A 19,466-nucleotide genomic window follows, 5' to 3' on the forward strand; every position below is an offset into this window, starting at 1 on the left:
TTCGCAGCCCGGCACATACGTGTATGTTTGTACTTATGTACATACATACCTATTGCTGTCGCTAATCATACCTACCCCTTTTGGCTCACAAACATATCATCGGTTACCTGAGTTTGTAGGTGTATGAAAAAGCATGAATATGAACAATCACAGCCTGTTTATTTAAAAACAACAGCCCTTGAAAAGTGCGTAGACATTCCTAGCGCATCTGCTGCTCCGGTCATGGAATTAGGACTAGCCGAGAAAAATACGTAGAAGCTCCAACTCCCATTTGGAAATATCCTCGCTGAGCGTTTTGTTTACAGAACATTGAGCAACAATTATTACACAGGGCAATAACAACACAGTGAAACGATTGAGCAGTGATAAATAGCAGGACAGGACCAAGCATACAACGAAACATTTTTTAATTTCGAACGTTTCTCCTCTAGAAAAAAACACGGTAATTTATCTGGTCTCCGAAAATCTGTGACGTCAGCACCACGAGTTGGCGCCGCCGACGCCGGGCGGAGGCGCCGCCTTCTCCTTGCGCAGCTCGGTCTGCGACTGGCTCTCGGCAGGTGGCGGCGTCGCCGACTCGCCGCCGGCCGACCACGCCTCCGGGTCGCCGTCCTCGCCGCGCGAGCTCTTTCTCCAGCGGAGCGCGGCCAGCTCCGGGTCGGTGGGCGTCAGCGACAGGCCCGACAGGCCCTCGGGCGACACCGGCTGCCACGGCTCGGCGCCGTCGGCGCGGTACAGCACGCGCAGGCCGCCGTCGTCGGAGCAGGCGCGCGGCGACGGGCTGCGGCGGCGCAGTGCGGCGTCGGCGCACCGGTCGGCCAGCTGGCGGCGCACTGAGCTCAGCTCGCGCTCCGACTGGCTGAGACCGGCCTCGGTCGGCTGGAAGCCGCGCGACTCGGCCACCGGCCGCGGCGGCCGCTTCTGCAGGCGCACCACCAGACCCTCGTCCGTCTCGTAGTAGCCGGTGTCGCCGATGTCGGCCGGCCGAGACGGGAACAGCACCACTAGCGAGCCGTCCGACGTGGTCAGCCGCACCTCGGGGATCACCCGCTGCGGGTCGCACGCGCCCTCCGCACCGGGCAGCGGGCTGTGCCGGTCGCCGTCGGCCGCCGATCCGTCGCGCTCCAGCTCGATGCCGTCCAAACCGGCACTGGTTCCGAACGGACTGCTGCCAGTGCGCGCCAGGGGCCGCGACAGCGGGTCACAGCCCAATAGAAACAGCGCCTTCTTGATCACCTTCTGAGACACCCGTTTGGATGCGTCGTATATGTCATCAAGGGGCATCGGAAGGCCAACACGATCGACAGATGTCTCGCCGTCTGCCTTTTCATCCTCAGCTTCCACGGACGAGTACAGGTCTGCAGACTGAGGCTCGTCAGGCAGCTGCACTCCGGCGAAGTAGCGCGAGGACAGCATCCCCTGTTCAAAGAGGCTCAGCACCACGCCCATCTCCGTCTCGGAGTCGACCTGGACGGGTGCGGCCGGCAGTCGGGTCATGCTGTCGGACGGCGCCACGGCGCGCCGCTGCTCCGGCTGCGCGCCCTCGCCGCTCCTCTCCGACAGCCGGCGCAGCCGCTCGCCCATCTCCGTCTCCGAGTCGGTGGCGTGCAGCGAGCGGAGCAGCGCGCCCACCTCAGTTTCCGAGTCATAGGCGGTGACCTGGCGGTGGCGGGCGGCGCCGAGCGGCCGCTCCGGGTCGGTGAGCGGCAGCGCCAGGCCCAGCTCTGTCTCCGAGTCCACTTCGTGCAGCGGCAGCGTCTGGTAGCCGCCGGCCGCCGGCGCCGCCGTCTCGCCCAGCGTGGCGTAGCCGCTCTGCTCGTGAAGCACCTGCGCGATGTCCACCTCCGAGTCGATGGGCCGCACGCTCGAGTTGCGCAGCTGACTCTCGTGGCTGTCGGGGCCGGGGGCGGCGCGGCCCCACTCCGACAGGTGGGCTCCCAGTTCCGTCTCCGAGTCGAACCTGCCTACCGGCTGGGCGGCAGGTGCCGGGCTGGCCGGCTTGTGTCGCCTGGCCGGCCGTCGGGTGCCGAGACGACCCCACTGCTCCGTACCGTACGTCTCGTACGGTTCCCTGGCGTCCCGAGGGGACGTTGGGCCGGAGGGGCTCCCCGCGACGGCCCCTTCCTGGTACTCGGGCAGCAGGAACGTGCACACATCAGAACACATTGGCATGTCCTGGCCGGCCAGCCCACCGAGGTCAATAGAAATAAGTGTTTCGTCCCGCTGAGCCTGGTCACGATTCAGCGTTCCGGGTTTTGCGGGACCGCCCCAGCCAGCGGCGAACTGTGTGGCCGGGGTAGCGATATCGGCCGTGTTTGTTTGCTGTATTACGACCCCGTCGCCGGCAGTAGGCCGGGTGTTATCCGGTCTATCACAGAGCTCTGCCGGTGACTCAGTGCGCGGCTCAGCCGGGGGAGTTCCCATGAGCTCCTCGAAGAACTTCTCGCGTGGAGTGGCTGGCGGCGCCCGGCGATCGCGCGGTTCCACAGGGGAACCCTCGGTGACCTGCGGCGGCGGTGGAGGCACAGCGTCGTCCTCAGGCTCGCGCGGCACGCAGAGCACCCAGCGGGTCATGTCGGCCGGTCCCAGTCCGGCGGCGGCGAACAGCTGTGCCAGCTCGGGTCTGCTCAGCCACAGCTGTTGCCGATCGACAGGCGGCGGCCGCCGTTCCCGCCGCGAAGGAGGACGACCGACGTCCGGCGGCGGCGGGAGGCCCCACCACAGCGACGGCGGCGCTCCGCCGGCGGCACCGGCACCTGCAGGACAGTTGGTACAGTACAGACACACGGCCACAGATGTAAAACGGTCGCAGTCGAGTACACACGCACTGCACGTATCGAGATCAGGATAACAGCAGTCAGCACAGACTTCTACAGATGCACTACATGAGAGGTCAATTTGACACTGAACTGTGTCACGAGCTACGAGCATGTTTGATTGTTCGCTACCCCAAAGAACGAATTATTAAAAAAATAAGCCTTATAGCTAGGAAACAATTGTGCAATATTACTCGTGCTTAACTAAAACATTTAAAAGAGGAAGGTAAATATAACAATTTCTCCGAGTCCACTTCGTGCAGCGGCAGCGCCTGGTAGCCGCCGGCCGCCGGCGCCGCCGTCTCGCCCAGCGTGGCGTAGCCGCTCTGCTCGTGAAGCACCTGCGCGATGTCCACCTCCGAGTCAATGGGCCGCACGCTCGAGTTGCGCAGCTGACTCTCGTGACTGTCGGGGCTGGGGGCGGCGCGGCGACCTCCACTCACTCGCCAAGGCTCTGACAGAACTCGGTCTGCAGCTGAACCCGGCGAAGTGCGAGGTAGCCATCATCGACGCGGCGCCCCAGCTAGCTCAAAACGCAGCGGTCGACAGCATTCGCAGTGTCCTGCCGGAGATAACAGAAATCCCTCTCCACAGCGTCACTCTGCTGGGCGCACCACTGCAGGACGCCAGCCTCACCGCAGCTGCCAATGGTGCCGCCGAACTCATCGGACGCCTATGCACCCGACTGACGCACCTGGACCGACACACTGGACTTTTCTTTCTCGTCCACTACGCGTCAGCGCCTCGCCTCCAGTACCTGCTGCGCTCAGCGCCCCTGTACAAGGTGGTGCCCGCGCTCAAGCTGGTGGACGAGCTGGTGCGAGAAACTCTGGTCGATATCACAAACGTAAATATCAATGACCAGCTGTGGGAGCAGGCAAAATTGCCATTCAGACTGGGAGGTCTCGGAGTTCGCTCTGTCGAGGACCTGGCACTGCCGTGCTACATATCTTCTCTGCACGCTGCTCTGCCACTCCTCCGCAGCATCTCTCCGGGGCTGCTTCCGGCCAGCGGTGTGCCACCAACCCTGCAGACAGCAATTCACCGGTTTTCTGAGGTGACAGGGACCGAACAACTGCCGCCCGCCTCAGCTGTCAGCAGCCAGCGGGCCTGGGACACCCTGTCAGCCACTGCGATTCGCGATAAGATGGTCAACTCCGCCAACCAGCTGCACCGGGCACGCCTGGTCGCCGCCAGTCAGCCACACACGGCCGCCTGGCTGCAGGCTGTGCCGGTGCCGAGTCTCGGCCTACACCTGGACGAGGAGTCGGTGCGGGTGGCAGTGGCTCTCCGCCTCGGAGCCACAGTCTGCGAGCAGCACCGGTGCCGTCTGTGCGGACGTCAAGTGGATCAGCTCGGCCACCACGGGCTCTCCTGCGTGAAGAGCGCCGGTCGTCTCCCACGTCACGCCCAACTAAATGACGTGGTGAGGCGCGGACTGGCAAGCGCAGGCATCCCCTCCATATTGGAGCCAGTCGGCCTCGACCGGGGTGATGGCAAGCGACCTGATGGCCTAACGCTGTTTCCGTACAGCGGAGGCATGTGTTTGACATGGGATGCCACATGCGCAGACACATTTGCCGACACTGTGCTGATTCAGACCGCCCTAGAGCCTGGTGCCGCCGCTCGGGCCGCAGAAGACAGAAAACGGCGCCACTACTCAGAAATCAGCTCCCGCTTCAAGTTCGTGCCCATCGCAGTGGAGACCTCCGGGGTACTCGGCCCCGCCACCTCAAAATTCATCCGCGAGCTGGGCCAGCTCATCACCACCCGTACCGGCGAACGACGCGAGACCGAATGGCTATTACAGCGTCTCTCGATCGCTGTTGTGCGAGGCAACGCCGCCGCGGTTCTCGCCACAGCCGCCACAGACCGGGCGAGGGCAGACCGCCGACAGCAGCCACCATCAGACGTGACAGGGGAGCGCACCCGGCCTTCGCCTCCTCCGTCTGTGACGACCGGCCGAGCCTCAGCTAAACAGACAGCAAGGCAGGCCTCACCCGAGTTCTTAGCTGACGAGCCGCTGGCACTCCCGTCGGAGGAGGCCTCTGCACCGCCCAACACCAGACTGTCTCACCACTCACTGCCCGGCAACCCCAGCGAAGACGGCGGCGGGACTGGCAGTGAATCTGACGGCAGACCGCTCGGTCTCACCGGCCTCAGGAACACGGGCAACACCTGCTTCCTGAACACAGTCGTCCAGTGCCTGAGCAACACACGCGCTCTCCACGATTACATCCTGCGCGATGGACGCTCCTCAGATGCCAGCATGCCTGCCGCCGCTACGAAGGGGTCCCTCATGAACACATTCAGCGCCCTGATACGCGACATGTGGACATCCTCGGACGAAACGGAGCGGGTGCTCACCACCGCACCACTCAAGTCGATGATCCAACGGCTCGCGCCACGCTTCATGGGCTCTCAGCAGCAGGACGCGCAGGAATTCCTCAGATATCTGCTGCAGGGACTTCACGAGGACGTGAACCGGGTGACGAGCCGGCCAAAGCCGATCACGACCGACATCGACGACTCACTGAGCGCCAGTCAAAAGTCAATGGAGGCCTGGAAACGTTTCTTGCGCCTGGAAAACTCCAAGTTTGTTGACCTGTTCGTGGGCCAGCTCAAGGCTACCCTGCGGTGCACGGTATGTGGCCACGCATCGGTTACCTTCGACCCGTTCTGGGATCTGAGTCTGCCAATCCCGTCACGAAGTGGCCAGGTGCGCCTACAGGCCTGTTTTGACCTGTTCACCAAAGAGGAGGTGCTCGATGGCGACGAAAAACCGACCTGCTCAAAGTGCCAGAAGCGCCAAAAGTGCACCAGGAGCCTCTCGATCCAGAAGTTCCCTCGTATCTTGGTGGTCCACCTGAAGCGGTTCTCGCCGCAGGAGAGGTTCCGCGGGAAGCTGAACACCACTGTCGACTTTTCGGTGAACGGCCTGGACCTGTCGCCCTACTCGGCCGGACAGACGCCCTGCCGGTACAGCCTATACGGCGTGGCGAACCACTCTGGCACGCTGCTCTCAGGACATTACACCGCTCACTGCCGACACCCGTACACGGCAGAGTGGTACGAGTACAACGACTCGCGGGTCCACGTGATGGACCAGAGAAACGTCAACAGCGGAAAGGCTTACGTGCTGTTCTTTGAGCTGGCCGGCTCGAAACACCGCTCCGGCTCGACCCACGTCTAGTCATCCAGTCACGGGAGAGGAGCCTGCGATCGTCACCCGCTCGGGCCCTGTGTAGTCACACCGACCGGCGCACATTCTGCTCGGACAACTCTAGCCAGCGGCCTATTGTGATTTGTGATATTGCGTGTAAGGTGTTGTGAAAAACCAGAACAGCCTTTGGATCTCACTGAAAACATTGGCAATACATACAATTTACCATGGTATCCGTTAATGATCATTTCTAAATAAAGAGCTGCCAAAAAAACACCTATTTTGAGATAGTTTTAGCGACATTTTGAACATTTCTCGTTCACCCATAACCCAGGAGCCGTTAAATGGCCATGGTGTCAAGGTCTGAGAAGACGAAGGTAAAGTCTCCTTTCTCTATTACTTGAAAAGTTTACTGGCGTCTCGCGCCGACCAATTAGGACGCAGGAGACTGAGGTTGGAACTACAAATCTCGCATGCCTACCTACCCTAAAAATTAAAAATAATCCTTAACTGAGCATTTTATCAGAACGGGACAGCGATCACTGACCTGAGTCGGCCGCCTCTGCCTGTGCCACTGGGTCCGGCTGGGACGTCTCGCGGGCCTCCTTCCGGTCCGGCAGGGACGTCTCGTCAGCCCCCGTGGACGCCCCGTCCACCGCCGGCCGACCGAAGAAGCGGTTCCACGGTCGGAACGCTCCGCCCCGGTAGGTGAGCGGGTCGGGCCGCGGCAGCTCGGCCGGCTCGTGCGGCCCCTCGAGCGCGGTGCATGCCGCCACCTCGGCGTCGGCCATGTCTCTCAGTAGGTCATCGGCCGTCGCCTCAGAGAGGACCTTCTCCTGGACCGCCTCTGAGGGCTCGCCGTGTGCGGAGGCTGTTTCGGGTTCGATCGGAGTGTCGCCGGCCGGCACCGGGTCCGGGGCGCGGCTCTTGTGGTGGGCGCGGACCAGCGATGCCCACCTGTTCCGCAGAGCACCAAGCAGGCGGCGCCGTCTGGTGGCCCCAGAGTCGGCCGGCGGCGCCTCCTCGGCGGCCGCGGACGGCGGTGGAGGTGGACACTCGGTGTCGTCGCCGATGTCGCTGCCGACCACACGCCAGACGCCGTCGGGAGCGACGCTGAAGTGCGGCCGCCACGCGTCCCACTCGGGGTCGCGCGGCTCGGCGTCGCTGTGGCACGGCACGTGCAGGTAGGCGGTGTCCGGCGGCGGCGGCGGCTGGCACAGCTCCGGCACCGGCGCCGGCCGGCTGCTGACGATCGGCCCGAACAGCTGCTCGTGGCGCCGGATCAGCTCCTCACACTCGCGCCGCGTGGGCCGCCTGGTCGGCTTAGGGGCCGCGGACGGCGCGGCACTAATCGCCTCCTCCGCGTCATCAACGGCAGACTGTGCAGGCTCGGGCGGTTGTGTCTCTATTTCGACCACCGTGCCGCACACAGACTGGTGCCGCTTCCCGGCGGCCGCGAGCGACTGGCCGTCCGTGGCGCTGCAGCTCTTCAGCAGCACAGTGAGGTACGAGTTGAGCTGCTCCTCGTTCAGCGAGGACAGTGTGAACGAGGACGTCTGCTCGGCCAGCGGCGCCGGTTGCTCTCCGTCCGTCTGCGGCGGCGGACACGTGCTCGGCCGTACCACCAGACCGGTGAGCGTGTCCAGCTGCGAGCAGCCGCCCTGCTCCTCGCACGACTCGGACAGCCGTAGCCGCTGCGACAGCGAGCCGCTCTTGCAGCGCCGCTTGTCGCCGCTGGCGCCGCCCCGCGACAGCTTCTCCTCGGTGGTGAAGCACATGAGCGTGCGCAGCTGCCGCCTGTCACGGACGAGGGCCGGCCGTCACGGCAGGCAGAGTGGAACACGGCAGCCACCACCTGGCCCAGAGAGTGCTACAGGACTGCGCTAACTCCAGGTTTACATACACTTGTGACGGAAGTCACCTTTTCCCAAAACTTTACTTTAAGTTTACAAAACTTTAAATCTTCCGAGAACAAGCGGCACTTAATTACCGACGGTCAAAGGTCCCATGTATAACGCTGGTCAACAGAGCGCAGGCAGCAGATAGCCTCCCCACCAGGAACGGACGTCAAACCGACCCCTCCTATCGGTCACACCGGTCGGGCGCCCATGCCAAGAACGGGCTACAGCTGTTACCGCAGACTGTAGAAGTGTAAAGAGCCGCCTCCCCGCCCACATCTGGAAAAAAGCTCTTAACTTCCGTTTACCTCTCCAAAGTGCAAGTCGCATGACAAACAAGCCTTAAAGCTGTCATGACTTTTAGTAGCCCAGGGTTACCTTGTTTTGACATGAAACATGCCAAATACAGGCTCGGTACCCTTGAGAGATCTCCCTCACAGGGCTACTAAGTACCACGGCACAATAATTTAGCAGCGTCATGTCTTTGTAGGCAACTGGAGCTGAAAAAAAAAATCACCGGTGCGACAGCCGGTATACGTTTTGAAACGCCACAGGCGTCGGAAGAAAAACGGAAGCCAGCTCGACAGCTGATCGTCAGCGATGAACCCGCCCCCCCCCCCCCCCCCACCCCCCCCCCCCCCCCCCCCCCACCCCCGTTAGCGTGACTCCTGTGTGACTTTGGCCGGGAGTAGGGACCGACCGGCTGGGACGGAGGACCCACATCTGGGCCAGTTGGGGCGAGCTCCACGACAGTCGGACCCAAAGACTTGATGGGATCGTTGATAACTGGTCCAGTGACGGACGAAGCAAAGATACCTTAATCAGTGACAACTCATTAGTGAGTTCTGATTGAAATGGACTAGGACGAGCTAGGAAGTCGATCAGACCGGTAGGTAAGTTTAATGATAGTGATTTATTATCTGTTGGTGTGCGCACGTGCAGGGGTCGCTGTAAATACCCTCTCGCCCTTGCGCACGTGCAGGGCTCACTATCTCGCTCGCTCGTTCTTCGCCCAAAAGGCGTTTTACTGGTTACTAACAAACGTTATAGTCGAAAAACTGTTAGGGACCTTTGATGACCTGAGACGACCCCAGGGGTATAAAGATGGGTCGCAGCCCACAAGAGTAACTTTCTGTTTAATATTGCAGGTCAACCTGTTGTCAGATTGGTTAGTTATAATATAAAGGTCGGACTTAAATCCAGAAGGGGCGCAGTTTAATTTTCTTCATTTTCTTCAAATTGCAAGGTTGCAAAAGTGACCTGACCTCAGGTACCAGTATCGAAATTCCGAGATATAAGTAGTTTTACGCATACTCTTAATCTCATCAATCGCTGAAGATTCAGAGCAATTAATCAGTCGCTGTAGCTGTGACGAGCATTTGAACTTTTCCTGGGATAAGGTCTTAGGTCACTTGACTTGACCTGTTGACCTGAGCATGGAACTTGGAAGGCCCGAATCTGGAGTGTTACGTGTGCAGAAAAATGTAAGATAAGGCATGCCAGCTGTTTTTAGGTAGGTAGGTATTCGCGAAAACAGCAGGAGGCGTGCAGCCCCTTCCCCTCCATGGCCTAGCTGCGGGTTAAGAATGGTTGGGCCCATTGCGATCAAAGTTGGTAGGCAGTAGGCACCTTAGAAGCGTGACCCGCACAGGTTAGTTAGATGTCTCGCATCACAACTTCGCAGTGGAAGGTCTCCGTGCGTCTCGCTCGCTCGTTTGTCGCCCCCCAAAAAGGCGTCTTGCTGGTGCAGTATTTCTCGGGGTTTTATGCAGGCATCGTGTTCAGCTGCGAACGCCCTTGGAGCCCGAATGACTCACCCTAAGCTGAGCCGCTGCGGTCGACCTGTGTGGCGAATCTGTTTGAGGCCAACTGCTTGTCGTTGGCGTGGTGATGCTGTGAAAAGAGAGGGGTCGAATTAAAATGAAATTAAAACATTCGGCTGTTATTTAATTATGTTTTGTATCAACACATTATTTTTTCAACATTATATTTTCACTGCGAGATCTCACAATCAATGTTGTAGACGATAAGTTGAAGCATAACTTTTCTCGCGCATCTACACACACTGAAATGTATTTCCCAGCCCATATTTGCGTTCTCATAGTCGATAGTATAAATAGTGCGGCTGTAGCTTGGGGCTGAAGTTCGTTTGACCCCTCCCAAGCGTTCCGCCTTTGACTGAGCTGGAGTTCGCCGAAAAAACGAGCGTTAGGCTCGTGACAAAGAAAGGCTGATTTTGTTCGAATTTATGGTCATAAGCAATTTTTTGAGCTTCCAAGTCTTATGTATTTGGGGTAAGTCGGGTCAGTTCAGGTCAGATCAACTATCGGGAGTTTCTCGGTCTGTTTTTAAAGGGAATATATCACTTTCCTCAAAGTACTTTTGTTACAGTTTGATGCTTTTTTATGTTTAACCCTCGCCCGTATTGGTGTTTTTCCAGCCGCGAACGTATAAGGGGGGGGGGGGGGTCCGTTGGACCCCCCCTTGCCGTTTCGCCCCTGATCGAGCTAGAGCTTCGCGGAAAAAACGAGCGTGTTGCCCGTGACGAGAAGGAGCCGATGATACCCAATTTTAAGGTCCTAGGTCATTGGTTGACCTTGCAGGTCAGGTCAATGACCCAAAAGTCGGGAAAAGCGGGACCTGTTAGAACGTCGTAAAGTGTGGCTGCTATGAGGTTTTTCGGGGTGCTGATCACGAATATCATGTTAGTTTTGATCACAGATGATGTCTTCATGCATTTAGTCCAGGTCGGGTCAGGTCAGTTCAGGTCAACCAGTAGGGGTCCTATACGGGTATTCCTAGTAGGTGTCAACCGCCTCTGACAGCTTCGTAACATGTTACGAAGGCACCAGAACTACTTCGTAAATGTTCATATGGTTGCTAAATTCGAATTCAGCTCCAAAAACTGGCCTAGAAACATGTAAAACTTGAAAAAAGTGAAACGAGTTCATCAAACGTCAGTGACCTGACCTGACCTTCAGGTGACCTTGACACCCACCCTAATGCCTGGGGCAACACCATATCACATGTTTGAACGCTTGAAACCACGAAAAGACTGCAAACACGCCGCTAATGCGAACCGACATACGCCGAATCGCGATTCTGGCCAAACATGGTCTCGAAAAGTAAGTCACAGGTCAAAGGTCATTTGGGTCAGGGTCATGAAATTTTCAGGGTAGGTGTAAAATTGAATAACGCGAGGGTACTGAAAGTTTCGTCGCGATCGGCCGCTTTTTACGCGAGTTATTCGCGAAAAAAAAACATGGGGGGTCCGTTCGACCCCCCCCCCCTCCCTAAACGGGCGAGGGTTAAAATGATCATTAAAGAAAATAATTTATATCAACAACAGGAATTTTTACCTTATTTTCTTAAAGGAAGGCCTATATTCATCTTTGCTAGAGGCTTAACCCTATTCCTGGCGGGGGGGCTCAGGAGCCCCCCCCCCCTGAGGTTTTTTGGTTATTTCTCCCAAACGCTTTGAGCTAGGAAGCTCAAATTTTCTGACTTTTCCTAAAAGGCTTTTACGCAACAGTTCTGAAATTTTTGAGTTGATCTTACCTCAGGTCAGGTCACCAGAGGCGGTTTGGTGACCCTACCTCAGAAATCCAATTCTTTCAGTATTATGGAAGATTATCTCATCGGTGATGATCCTGGTGCCGCTAATTGACAGGGGCACCGGCAAAGGTCATCTGAGGTCATGTGATGTCATAAATCGTTTTTCTGTCAATAAATCACGACATGGTGGTGCTAAAGACTTGTAAGTGGTACCAAACTGCTCGCCTGGTCAAGGCGCGTCGTTTGGTATGCAGCCTGACCATACCCCACAACCTCATTGATGAATGACCTGACCTTGACCTCAGGTCAAATTTCAAATTGACCTGTGAAGGTCATCACATACTTATTTCGCATCGCCTCGGCGTGAACAACAAAAAATGTATTGGTTTTATGTCTCTATGTTTCTTAGTTTAAAAGTTATATAGGTAACTAATTCCAAAACATTTTATCGTTGCTGACCTCTGGTTACCTCAATATTGACCTGACATGAAAATGTTTTATGTAAAAGTTGTAGATCTTTAAACGACCTATCAAACACCGTTCGCTGTTTGTCGCTGCGATGTGTAGTTTTTGAGATCTGAAGGGGGGCCGAATCGCCCCCCCCCCCGCCAGTTTCTTGTCCCGGCGGAGCCCGCCAGGAATAGGGTTAATCGTGTATGAGGCGAAAGTTTATTACGTATTGATCAACACGGGTGGAGAATGTTTGAAAAAGTTACCCCGGCCGCCGACCGAAAGTCAGAAAGACGATGATGCTCAAATATTTGTCAACGGTTATCAACAAACCCCTATTCTGCGGCATAGAATAATGGATGTCTGCCGTTTGTACGTTTTTAGGGAAAACTGCGGAAGATTTCGTAATCGTAACAACAATTTTGCAACACGCCTTAAAGGGACCCTCCCACCTTCAAAAAAGTTTATGAATTGGCATGAAAGTGATGTCGCTCGGTTCAGAAAGAGCGAAAACGAATATCTACCAAATTAAAAATATTCACCGGTTTTCAAGATATTAGACTTTTACTTTTGTTTACTTTTTGGGATCTCCGCTGTTCCTAGCGACTTTATTTGGAAGCAATAGTTTGGCAGCTGAAAGTGCGGCACTTGTTGCGCGCAAAGCAGCATATACCACCGCGTGCTACAAAACATTTTAGTCAAACATTTAAAAATCGTTAGATATCTGCGCTGACGTCACACATTCAGAGGGGTATTCCTATGCATTAGCCCCTCTGAATCAAAATGCTGCAATTTTGAAATTCAATATTTCCGATTTAAGGCATTTCTCGATGTTGTGAGTGCCGAAACCGTTAATTGTGAGCCAGGGACCCCATTTTGGCTATCTCAACTCAAATCTAATGTTAAGGTGGGAGGGTCCCTTTAAGGACGCATGTCACCTATAGTGCTAGGTCAGGTCATCAGATCAAATTTGCTGGATGATCGTGCTAAAAATGCCATCATGCCCTTTGCAAAGCTTATTCCGTGGAAGTTGCAACCTTCCCACATCAAACAAAATGTCAAATTTGACCGTTTTGACCCTCTTATTGATTTGAGCTCGTACCTGAAATATGATTCGCGACCGAGCCTTAAACGAGTAATCGAATGTTTTGTTTGCAGTGTTTAAGCTCCGTTATGTTCATGAACTGTGAGAAAATTTGTCTCGGAGAACGCTAACATCAGAGTAATTTGGCTTTTGATAGTCTATGGTGATTGTATTATTGAGCTTGCCTAAAACATGACCAGATTTCTCCGATCACGTTTGTCGCTCTTTCAAACGTCGTTCCGCTTCTCGCCTCGTAGCCCAGTAGCCGAGTTAGAAGGAGCGTGAAAAGCCCACCCCTCGACTCAACGTGTTACGATAAGGCTACCACCCTGGCGCGGGTTAAGTTGGGGGAGCCTTGAGCCCCAGCAGCTCGTCCTTCTATCTCACTGATATTACCCTCGTCCTGTCTTGTGATGTTATTACAGTGCCATCTTACGATAACGGCCCTTAAATAAAGTAAATTTTCAAGAACTTTTCAAGGTAGATAAGAATAATGAGAGACGCTTTTATAGATGGCAGTTTTTTCGTATGGAGACAGCTTTTAGGATTTACAAAAGTGGAAAAAGTTACCCCGGCCGCGCCGGGGTCGGCTGAAAGTTACCCCGGCCACGGCCGGGGTGGCCGGGGCAGGTTCTCCACCCATGTTGATCAATCATATTGCGTATAAAAATATAATTATGATTACATCATAATTTAATTATACATAGTTATATCCTTATATAAATATAAGGATAATAAGTAATATTCACATAATTAATATTCACAACAGGAACTTTTACCTTATTTTCTTAAAGGAAGGTCTATATTCCATCTTTGGTAGAGGCTAAATCGTGTATGAGGCGAAAGTTTATTACGCATTGGCCAATCATATTGCGTAGTTCAAAACTAGGTAAGTGCATGCCGATTGGCTGACGCTGGCCTCTACGACAGGTGGCTGCATTCTTAGCATTCTTTCGTAAGGCACTGAATTTCTGCATAATGCACTGATTTCGGAACGAGAAATGAAATATCTTTGCCTGAGGTGTTCCTTACAGGGTTGGGCAGATAAATTGGGACAAAATACATATTTGCATTCAGAACGCCGTAGCTTAGAAATTTGCAAACATAGGCATTTCAAATTTGGATCACATATTGTCACACCAATTTTACACATTTATCACCAAATATGGTCACCGTGGTCCACCTGCACCAGTCCTTATCGGTGCCTGGACTGGCCGCACGCGCGGCGAGATCTCCCGTCTGAAATGGCTCGTAATTGTAGCCAACTGGCACTGCTGAGGCTCACCACAGTCACATGGGGACGTTCGCTAGACTCCCGCAAAAACGCCCCAGCAACCAGAACTTGTGTGGGCTGAGGTTTAATGAGGAAGGGGGCATTTTCCCTTGGGGAGTTTGCGGGATCCTCCGTTTCAGGATATTTTGTATTTAATTTACTGTATGCCGGGTAGCTTACTCCTCGAAGAGCATCACTCCATGCAGGATGTTGCCTTCTTCCATCTTGTTGATTCGAACTGCCGGAATAATGGTTAGGTACGCTGTAATGGCGAACCCCCTCCCGATTCCGTAAAATAAGGGGGCCCCACGTGACCGTCAGAAGTCACCGAGTGGAATGCCATCACCGATGTCTGCTGCATGCTTTTTGGAACTAAGATCACGTCTTCTGGGCTGGTTGCGATGTTACATGGTGTTTGCGGTTGTTCATATGTTCGGTCATGGGGATACCATCGTCGAAAAAGACCTGCACGTGCTTGCTCGCTTCTCCAAGCCATTCAAGAGGAAAATATCTTTTTAACATCACAGCTGCTGCAACACCTATGTTAACAGGTTGATATGCATCAATGCATAAGAGTACATGTTTGAGGTGCTGGTATATCGCTTTCTCATGGCGCGGCTACCTTCGTTGTAAGCTCGCGCCACTGTTTTCGCGAGGATCCTCTGATTTAACTGAATTTTGCCTTTTAGCCCCCCCTGGAAAGCCGGGGGAGCGGCCGGTGTCAATGCAATAGGTATGTAAGGATGAGTCAATATCTTCTCTTCCTCCAACGTTTACGTCTGTTCGATACACACTACTTCCAGCCATTTGATGGAACATAATTAGATTATTGGCATGCATGTGCGCGCGGACTAAGTTAATAGTGGCTTGCTTAAGCCCACGTTCTGTGACCAGCCGACTCAAAATTACAACGCAACCTGCTTAACATGGAAGAGTATTCATTAGCCTATATTTATGTTCAAAAATTATCTTTATCACTCAAAAAATAGTAGCTTTAGAGTAAGTTGAAATTTGTCCCAATTTATCTGCCCAACCCTGTATTCGTTGGGCCGTAGAAGCTCCTCATTTTAGTCTCTTACTCTTTCAAGGTCTCGTAGTGTGGGCATCCACATACAAAGTATGTTAAAAGATAGCTACAACATTTTTATTTCCATTTTTGGGATGAAAAGTTCAAGCCCATCCAACCGTTTTCGAGATATTCGTCCATATATGGACCCCATGTTTTTGATACATCGGAAGGTCCTGTGTTCGAATCTCGGCCAGACCAAAACTTTTATCGTTACTGTGTGGCAAACCTTGGCTAAGCAACACGAAACTTGCAGTAACCTCGGCTGCATTAATTTGACACCTTGTGTCCAAAGGAAAATTTCGTGGCAACCACAGGTCGGCTGGAAATGACGTCAGGGTGGCACCATGTCGGCCAATTTTGAAGCAAAACATTGAACTACGACAATCGCTCTTAAGAGCTTAGTTTTTAAGCTAGATCCTTTTTTTTTTGCACGAGAGGACTCAGAATAGGGGAAGGTGGGGTAAGAGAGACCAACTAAGGTTAAGGCCGCATATCTTGCTAGAGTTCGTTTTTTTTTAAGTTCGACCCAAAGAGACGACTGTAATCGTCTCTTTGAACACAGCACGAGAATTGCTAGCTGAATTACTAAGAAAACTGGCTGGCGCACATTGATTTCACAGACACTTAATTTTATTCAAAATTATTTCTTCCTGGCTATTATTTCCGAAACTCCTAGCTCGTATTTGACTATATACACAACCCCACAGGGATAGACGACTTGTCAGAAATTATTTCTGAACTGATAAATAAATCGCTTGACCTCAGGTCAACGGTTTAGCCTCCAGAGGGCAAAAACTCCAAAAATAGCCGTTTTTACGAAAATTGTTTTTTCGGTAATAACTTTTGACTCAAAAGAGCCACGACATTACTTTTGCCATCATCATATTCCTCTCGTCGAGACAATTCGAACGAACTATAATTTGGCATTGAAAGGAAGGTCAACTTGGAAATCTGTCCTCAGGTCAAAGTCATGACCTGACCGGAAAAGGTCATATTGCATATCAGTCGATCCGTATCGTCGAGTCGAACACATTTAACCCTAGAACGCCTAGGGGGGGGGGGGTTGTATCAACCCCCCCTGAGGTTTTTTCGAAGTGCACGCTAAACGGCTTGTCGTAGCGGGCTGAAATTTTCAATACCCTCTGGGGCAACCTTTGCGCATCTTTTGCCGAAAAAAATGATCGGGTCATGTCAGGTCACGGAGTTATGACGTCATAAGAGGTACAGCCTCCGGCCGACAGTTACCAAACGTGTGCGCCGAATCCCTAGGTTTTCTGCCGGTGATACCCACATTGTTTGATGGATCATGATGAAACTTCCCATGCATTTTGGGGCAAGCATTGGCTATCGTGTGGTGCAAGAAAATTGACCGGGTCAGGTCAGGTCACGGAGTTATGACGTCATAAGAGGAACAGCGTCCGGTACTATTTTTGAAAAGCGCCCGAACCACTATTTTGCTAATTCTTGTCACCTCAATGGGAATATGCAGCAATATTAGCTTCTATAAGGAGCAAATGGACCTTCCAAATCCAAAAATACAATCAGATTTCAAAAATTTAAATTTTGATTTTTCGAATTTCTGCCGCCGACTGTGACCTTGCCGACTTCCGGCGCTCCCAACGCGCCATTTTTAGAGCTAGGGAAACGAAATACATACCAAACGATAGAGAATTGATCAAGGAACACGATAGTGAAGGTTTCAAGTCGATATCTCCCACCGTTTTGCCGCAATCGCCGCCAAAAGTTGAAAAAAGTCTATTTTTCCGAAAATTTGACCTTTGACCGGTCAAAAGTAGGTCAAATGTTGACCTAGGACCAAAAAATATACCACCAATCGCGAGATCTCGTTGAGAGCAATCCGTTGGTTTTTTCCACTAAGCTCTACGACCTTCCGTTTCGAAACGCCAGGGGGGGGGTCGTAACAACCCCCCCCCCTGGTCGTTCGTGTTATGAGAAATGGCCTGGTCGTGCGAGGGTTAACCCTCGCATGTGTAGGGGGGTCGGATGGACCCCCCATGGTTTTTCGCGAATAACTCGCGTAAAAAGCGGCCGATCGCGACGAAACTTTTAGTACCCTCGCATTGATCAATTTTACACCTACCCTGAAAATTTCATGACCCTGACCCAAATGACCTTTGACCTGTGACCTCTTTTCCGAGACCATGTTTGGCCGGAATCGCGATTCCGCGTATGTCGGCTCGCATTTGCCGCGCGTTTGCAAGCTTTTCGTTGTTTCAAACGTTCAAACATGTGATTTGATGTTGCTCCCATGCATTAGGGTGGGTGTCAAGGTCACCTGAAGGTCAGGTCAGGTCATTGACCTTTGGTGACCTCGGGTGACCTCGGTTCACTTTTTCGAGTTGTACATGTTTCTTGGCTAGTTTTTGGAGCTGAATTCGAATTTAGCAACCATTTGAACATTTACGAAGTAGTTTTGGTGCCTTCGTAACATGTTACGAAGCTGTCAGAGGCGGTTGACACGTACTACGAATACCCGTCACAACCCCTACTGGTTGACCTGACCTGACCTGACCCGACCTGGTCTAAATGCTTAAAGACATCATCTGTGATCAAAACTAACACGATATTCGTGATCAGCACCCCGAAAAACCCCTTAGCAGCCACACTTTACGACTTTCTAATGGGTCCCGATTTTTCCGACTTTGGGTCATTGACCTGACCTGGAAGGTCAACCAATGACCAAGGACCTAAAAATTGGGTATCATCGGCTTCCTCTCATCACGGGCAACACGCTCGTTTTTTCCGCGAAGCTCTAGCTCGATCAGGGGCCAAACGGCAAGGGGGGGGGTCCAACCGACACCCCCCCCTACACATTAGAAGCTGGCAAACGCCGCACACATGCGAGGGTTAAGGCTTCATTGCTCTAGCATGCCTCTACCAGAAGGTATTAGCGAAAAACTGTTACTAATCGTGACCTGACATGACCTTGGGGACATAACGAGGGGTTGCAGGTGCCATTTTCCGGTTCAGTGTGTCAATTTTATCTGCATCCCGATGAGTGGGAGTGTCTAGAATGGCGCTCAATTTTCTCCCAATGACTTATAATGGAGAGGCCACAAAATTGGCACCTGACTTTAGGTCACCGATATCAAAATTCCGAGAAATACGTTTTTATAGATACTGTTACTCGTATCAATCGCTGAAACTTTTAAGGCAATCGTTCAGTCGGTGTAGCTATGACCTTTGCTATGACCACAGTGTACATATATAAACCGAGATAGTAGTCTTTGTAAACAGAGCTGACATATACCTACTTGAGCCGGAAGCAAAACAGAATACCTCGTTGAAAAGTTTAAAACCGTGCAACTGCACTCACAGGGATTTAGCATACAAAATGGCTCTGTAATACCACATTGATTCAAATGATTCTGACGATTAGGACATGAAGTGATAGAACTGAATAGAACTGACGCAAACGAAATCAATTTTATAAATTAGACGAACCTAAAAGTGCAGCTCATGCATGCTATCATGCGTGGGTATTTTAATTGCGGACAAGATGCAATAGCTTACCATTTCCTCCAAAAAGAGTTGAAAGTCCCATTTTGGACTTTCAGAATGATGCTGCTAGTTAGCCAGGGCAGTTGGCATGCAAACGATTTTCACGCCAGATCATCTTCACCGTACGTTAGACCAATATTGCATCGTTCGATGAATATAAATGTTGCTCTAAAATGTTAATGATTCCTATTAACACGCTTATTTTCGTTTTATACTAATTATTGTTTCATACTTTTGCAATATTTAACGTAGAATTCGTAGCGAAACCGGACAAATCGAGACAAATGCTGGGAAAGATAGGCAACCGTCGAAAACAATTGCGTTTGGCGCGTGATGCTCAAATTAAGGTTTTTCCTTTGAGCACTTTTTGAATTCGTCTTTTTGCGCACTGCACTTTTTGCGCTGCACTGTGGTGCGTCGTTGTGGGAAGACGTTTTACGTCCTTTGGAATGACTTTTCAGTTTTTGTTTTGGAATATAATATTATATAATAACACTTAACAGGTTGACCAAGGCCCTAAGGTTGACAATAGTTATATGTGTATTAGGTCACCGAACAATGTAACAGCCTGGATTTTGCCATTTGTGTTATTGATGCAGATCCAGAGTTTAAACGCACCGAGTCATATCATGCTAA

At 52.6% G+C, this 19,466-nt stretch overlaps 2 protein-coding genes across 2 annotated transcripts; one reads left to right on the top strand and one right to left on the bottom strand.

Annotated features, from left to right (window-relative positions):
• Positions 1–140: 140 nt before the first annotated feature.
• Positions 141–19,145, bottom strand: LOC122379519. The gene is made up of 4 exons (XM_043361795.1): positions 18,843–19,145; positions 9,695–9,770; positions 6,527–7,776; positions 141–2,756 (listed from the first exon to the last, which is right to left on the bottom strand). The coding sequence occupies exons 1-4, from the start codon at positions 18,871–18,873 to the stop codon at positions 475–477; spliced, it is 3,639 nt and encodes a 1,212-aa protein (XP_043217730.1). The 5' UTR covers positions 18,874–19,145; the 3' UTR covers positions 141–474.
• LOC122379520 (ubiquitin carboxyl-terminal hydrolase 2-like) lies at positions 3,254–6,188 on the top strand. Its single transcript, XM_043361796.1, has one exon. It carries the CDS (start codon positions 3,964–3,966, stop codon positions 6,007–6,009), a length of 2,046 nt encoding a protein of 681 aa, XP_043217731.1. The 5' UTR covers positions 3,254–3,963; the 3' UTR covers positions 6,010–6,188.
• Positions 19,146–19,466: the final 321 nt, after the last annotated feature.

This window comes from Amphibalanus amphitrite, unplaced genomic scaffold (genome assembly GCF_019059575.1).
Source record: "Amphibalanus amphitrite isolate SeventyFive unplaced genomic scaffold, NRLGWU_Aamphi_draft 000079F_arrow, whole genome shotgun sequence".
Taxonomy (NCBI): Eukaryota; Metazoa; Arthropoda; class Thecostraca; order Balanomorpha; family Balanidae; genus Amphibalanus; species Amphibalanus amphitrite.